The 6,000-nt window shown below is 38.0% G+C and overlaps 1 protein-coding gene across 1 annotated transcript in view; it reads right to left on the reverse strand.

Moving 5' to 3' along the window:
• The window catches only part of SESTD1 (SEC14 and spectrin domain containing 1), a 116,615-nt gene extending 113,923 nt beyond the window's left edge, over positions 1-2,692 (reverse strand). The window contains 1 exon segment of the mRNA XM_030325266.2: positions 2,672-2,692. Within this exon segment, the coding sequence (XP_030181126.1) occupies positions 2,672-2,679 (8 nt within the window). The 5' untranslated portion in view covers positions 2,680-2,692.
• Between the last annotated feature and the right edge of the window lie 3,308 nt (positions 2,693-6,000).

Raw genomic sequence — 6,000 nt, forward strand, 5'->3', positions numbered from 1 at the left:
GGGGGGACACAAACATCAAACCTAAAACAGAAACTGAGATCTAGAGGACATATATTTACCCTCCTAAGGCTACATGGCAAATAACATTAAACGCAGCTTCAGGAAACCCTAAAACCTTGCACAGTGCTTCTCTCCACTGTATTATTTTATCATATAATAAAATATAAATTAAAAACACACAAATCGGGCGCCTGGGTGGCTCAGTTGGTTGAATGTCTGACTCTAGATTTCCACTCAAGTCATGATCCCAGGGTCGTGGGATAAAGCCCCATGCACTGAGCATGGAGCCTGCTTAAGATATTCTCTCTCTCTCTCTTCTCTCTCTCTCTCTCACTGTCCTCCCCCCTTCACCGCCCACTCTCACACACTCTCAATGTCCATCAATTCTGAATGGATAAACAAAATGTGGTATTATCCATGTAATAGACTACTACCTGGCAAGAAAAAGGAGTGAAGTATTGATACACGGTATAACATGAGTGAACCTTAAAACATACTAAGTGACAGAAGCCAGACACAAAAAGTCACATATTACAGGATTCCACTTATATTAAATATCCAAAATTGGCAAATTCATAGAGACAGAAAATAAGTTAATGGTTGCCCAGGGCTGGAGTAGGTGTGGGAAATGACTGGTAATGGGTGTAAGGATTCTTTTCTGGGGTGATGAAAGTGTTATAAGATCAAATTATGGTGACAGTCCCTGCAAATCTACTAAAAATCACTGAATTATACACTTAAAATGGGTGAATTCTATGGCATGTAAATTTTATCTCAATAAAACTGCCAAAAAATAATTTAAAAAAGTAAATAGAATTGTCTATTTTGTAGATTAGGGAAATCTGGATAAAAATGATGTACAATTCTGGAGCACCTGGGTGGCTCCGTCTTGTATGCGTCCAATTGTTGATTTCAGCTCAGGTCAAGATCCCACGGTCCTGGGTCTGACACTGACAGCACAGAGCCTGCTTGGGATTCTCTCTCTCCCCATCCCCTGCTCACATGTGTGCACGCTCTCTCTCTAAATAAATAAACTTAAAAAAAAAAAAATGACTAACAGTGCTGAAAATGTTCTATAAGGCAATATATAAACACTTTGTGTTTGCTGCTTCATTTAGAACTCACAACAATACTATTAGAATTAGTGTTGTCACCACTTAACAGCTGAATAAACTGAGACTTAGTGAGATGAAGAGAGGTCACCCTGCCCAAAGTCATGTAGTTCATAAACAGCAAAACTAGAATTTAAACCCAAGGCTGGGCCCAAGGCCTAAATACATTAGTTCCCATGCTCTTGTTTAATGTAGTAACTTTTATTATAAAATGAATAAAATCTTTAACAGTTCTTGAACAGATTGTTCATTTTTAAAATTTAATGACATGAACGTCATAGGGGAGTCTCCTATTGTCTAGTAACACTGACTTTTAATATTTGCAAATAGAATTTGTCTGGAATTTGAGTCAATAATGGGGCAGGGGAGGGATATACATGGAACAGACTTGGCAACGTGTTAATTGTTGAAAGTAGACAATATGTAAATAGTGGCTCATTTTACTATTCTGTTTTTGTATGATCAAAAATTTCTGATAAGATTAAGAACACTCAATCTTAAGCATGCCAATCCCGAAAAAGAGGAAGCCACAATCCTTTAAAATTCTTTTGCATTTAAAATTGGTGCAGCCACTCTGGAAAGCAGTGTGGAGGTTCCTCAGAAAATTAAAAATAGACCTACCCTATGACCCAGCAATAGCACTGCTAGGAATTTACCCAAGGGATACAGGAGTACTGATGCATAGGGGCACTTGTACCCCAATGTTTACAGCAGCACTCTCAACAATAGCCAAATTATGGAAAGAGCCTAAATGTCCATCAACTGATGAATGGATAAAGAAACTGTGGTTTATATACACAATGGAGTATTACATGGCAATGACAAAGAACGAAATATGGCCCTTTGTAGCAAGGTGGATGGAACTGGAAAGTGTGATGCTAAGTGAAATAAGCCATACAGAGAAAGACAGATACCATATGTTTTCACTCTTATGTGGATCCTGAGAAACTTAACAGAAACCATGGAGGAGGGGAAGGAAAAAAAAAAAGAGGTTAGAGTGGGAGAGAGCCAAAGCATAAGAGACTCTTAAAAACTGAGAACAAACGGAGGGTTGATGGGGGGCGGGAGGGAGGGGAGGGTGGGTGATGGGTATTGAGGAGGGCACCTTTTGGGATGAGCACTGGGTGTTGTATGGAAACCAATTCGACAATAAATTTCATCTATTGAAAAATAAAAAAAAAATTCTTTTGCATTTAGCAATATTTTATTTCAAAATCAAGAAGACACAAGAAGTAGACTACATATAATTTTTAAATATTCACATAGTCACCATCATATTCTAAAACCCTTTATGGAGAAAGATCTGAGTATTTGGTCCTCATGTAAAACTGCTGAGAAGGAGGAGATCAATTCTGTCAAAACGCAGAAACCAGGAGATAAAAAGAAGCAGGCTGGCAGGCAAAACTTTTGTTCCCTGTCTCTTCAGGTCTTTCATACTTTATGACTGGGGTCATTTCCTCAGCAGTCTCCCTCTCACTCTATCACCATGACCATATTATACTCTTTTTTAATTAAATTACTAAGAAAAGCAAAAGCGTACGTCCACAATAGGCACTCACTGTAACATGTCAACAGCAGTGGTTGGTCAGAGACCAGGCAGATCTCCTAGGAGAAGAATCAATTAAATATTATATGGATTAGCCCAGAAAAGTCCAAACATTCTGCATGTCACACGTTTCAACACTTAAGAGCACAGTTCCAAATTTAGTAACAATTTATTTTAGCTATAGTCAATAGAACCAAAAAGGTTATGTCTGAAATCAAAAGTAGGTGTTAGATCTGAATGTGTTTGAATGAATGCGTGCGTCTGTCCAGGACAATATCTGGCACATGACCAATGCACATTATTTGCTGAATTAACTCCCTTCTTAGGATCCCATCACAGCTTTCTCATTTCAGAGTCACTGGGCACAACAATTAGGAAACAGGAGAAAACAAGCTTAAATAATTTTAACTTGACAAAGCACTATGAATAGAGCATGCATTTACTTTGAGCAGAGTATTAAATTACATAGTTCAGGAACCTTTACTGAAACATCTTGGGACCTGGCCCATCAAGATCATGAATGAAAAGAAGCACTGTATAAAGCCTTCTTTATGCTACAACCCACTGTATAACCTCTGGCTTTTAGAAGTGGCTTATTTAACTTTACTATCCTTACAGCCTAAGTGAGTTTTCATGAACATTTGGAAAAAGCCACTGTATATAATATGAACATTTTTCCATTTTCTGAAATTCTATCATCACTTTTATTACAGTATTCACCATCATCCCTTCTTCCACCTTACTTTCTCACTTTAGTATCTATCAATACTTTCCAATTCTGTGTCTCCTCCTCTCTCTGCCCCTCCCCTGCTCATGCTGTGTCTCTCTGTCTCTCAATAATAAATATACGTTAAAAAAAATTTTTAGAAAAAGTTCTTATTTATTTATTGGGGGGGGGCAGAGGAAGGGCGGGGGGGGGGTGCGGAATCCCAAGAAGGTTCCACCCTCTCAGCCCAGAGCACAACATAGGGCTGGAACCCATGAACCGTGAGTTCAGGACCTGAGCCAAAATCAAGAGCCAGATGCTTAACTAACTCAGCCATCCAGGCACCCCTCTTATGCTATTTAGACGGCTCCTGAATCTAGCACCCATCTCTCACTGGCTGATTATCTGATCTGGAAAAATTACAAAAGAACCATAAAGGAATGTGCGATTCCTCTACACATTCAAAAAACAAAAAAAAAATTTTTGCTAGCAAGTATTTCTAATAATTGAGGCAATATAACTTCTGCCATCAACTAATTAATACTGTGCTCTAGATGTGAGGTTTATGGCAACAGCAATTACAAACATTTTTTGTAGTAACACACAACGTGCAAAAACTGAAATTTTTTAAATGAGAAATGATGGTGGGGTGCCTGGGTGGCTCAATCGGTTAAGCATCGATTTCACTCAGGTCATCATCTCATAGTTTATGAGTTCCAGTTCCACATCAGGCTCTCTGCTGTCAGCACACAGCCTGCTTCAAATCCTCTGCCCACCCCCTTTCTGCCCCTCCCCTGCTCTCACTCTCTCAAAAGTAAACATTTAAAATAAAATAAAATATCTTTAGAAAGAAAGAAAGAAAGAAAGAAAGAAAGAAAGAAAGAAAGAAAGAAAGAAAGAAAGAAGGAAATTGTTAAAAAATGATTTAAGTTTAAAAGGGCTTTCTTGAAGTGACCAGGGCTTCTAATACAAAGCATACCATTAAAATAGGAGGCATCAAAGCAGCACTTCCTGTTTTTAATGACTTCAATACCGCTTGCGGAGCTCCTGAAAACAAGCAGAGGCAGCAGGGTGTCATGATTAAGACTAGAGTCAGACTGACAAGGGACATATCCGAACTATGTCCCTTGTGAGCTGTGACCTTCAACAAATTGCTTTACTTCTTACCTCAAGAGGCCTAGCTACAGTTCTGTGTAGGGTGATATGCCAGAATCTCCCCTTTAGCTTAAGCTCATTACATTAGCTTCAATGCTTACAGGGACCCCTGTACCACCCATCCAGAACCCTTTCCTAGGACTGATTCTCCCACCTCCCAGCAATCGCCACATATCTACCACTGAGGCAAACTGAGAGACACATAACCCTCTCTCCTACAAGAAGAATTTTATAAAGACATCTAACAAACCATATTTTACTACAGTGACAGAGGGTATCTTGAATTAGTATTCTTATAAAACCCCCCTAAAACATCAGCCTTGCTCATAGAAATGCAGAGGCTTAAGCAATCTTCATCTATGTGAAACTACTGTAAATATAAAATCAAAACAATTAAACTTATGGAAAGTACCCCCCAAAAAACAACAAAGCAGAAAACTTTTAATAAACACTCCAAACTGAATTTTATCTCCTTAAACAGGCAGTTGGAACCAAAAAAAAACCAAACAAAAAAAATGGACAAAAGCAAAATAAAATGAAAAAAGAGGTGACTAAACCCAGGTAAGAAATAGAAGAAAAAAATCACATCAGAACTGAAGATGAAATTACAAGGTGCTCAACAATAAATTCAAATAAAAAATTTCTTTTTTAAGTTTATGTATTTATTTTGAGAAGAGGGAGAGAATCCAAAGCAGGCTCTGTGCTATCAGTGCAGGGCCTGACTGACTGAAGCACACAGGTGCCCCCAAATCAAGTAAAAATTTAATGAAATACACTGACTGAAAGCAAAAGAATAAAAATGAGACAATGAAGTAAAAATAGAAAGTTTTTGAAATGGAAGACAAATAAGATATAATTGTGCATACATGAAACCCCTGAAGAAAAAAAAAAACCAAAACATTAGAATGGAACTGATGTTTAAAACTATAATCCAAAAAAACTTCAGAAACAAGACCCAATTTTACATATGAAAAGGATCCACTAGATGGCAGGGAAAATTGACCTACTATAATAAACTCTAAGACAAATCCCAGTAAAACTATTAGACTTTAAAAATAAAAGGAAAAATAAAACCAGGGATTCCAAGCAAAAGGATCACATAACTTAGGACAAAGAAAATTAAGGCTGGTAACAGACTTCTCAAAAACAATATATACTGCAAGACCACACCGGAAACATGGAATGTGTGAACCAAGGATATTATTTCTGACCAACCCGTCCTTCTAGTATCAAGGCTATTAAAAAACTTTTTTTTTTTTTTAAGTTTATGTATTTATTTTGAGAGAGGGAGAGAGAGTGTGCATGGTAAGAGGAGGAGAGAGAGGGACAGAATTATAAGCAGGCTCTGTGCTCTCAGCACAGATCCCAGCACAGGACTGGAACCCATGACCTGCAAGATCATGACCCGAGCTGAAATCGAGATGCTTGAACGTTTGAGCTACCCAGGCACCCATACACGTTACACAAGATTGTTCATTATA

Source organism: Lynx canadensis, chromosome C1, assembly GCF_007474595.2.
Source record: "Lynx canadensis isolate LIC74 chromosome C1, mLynCan4.pri.v2, whole genome shotgun sequence".
NCBI lineage: Eukaryota > Metazoa > Chordata > Mammalia > Carnivora > Felidae > Lynx > Lynx canadensis.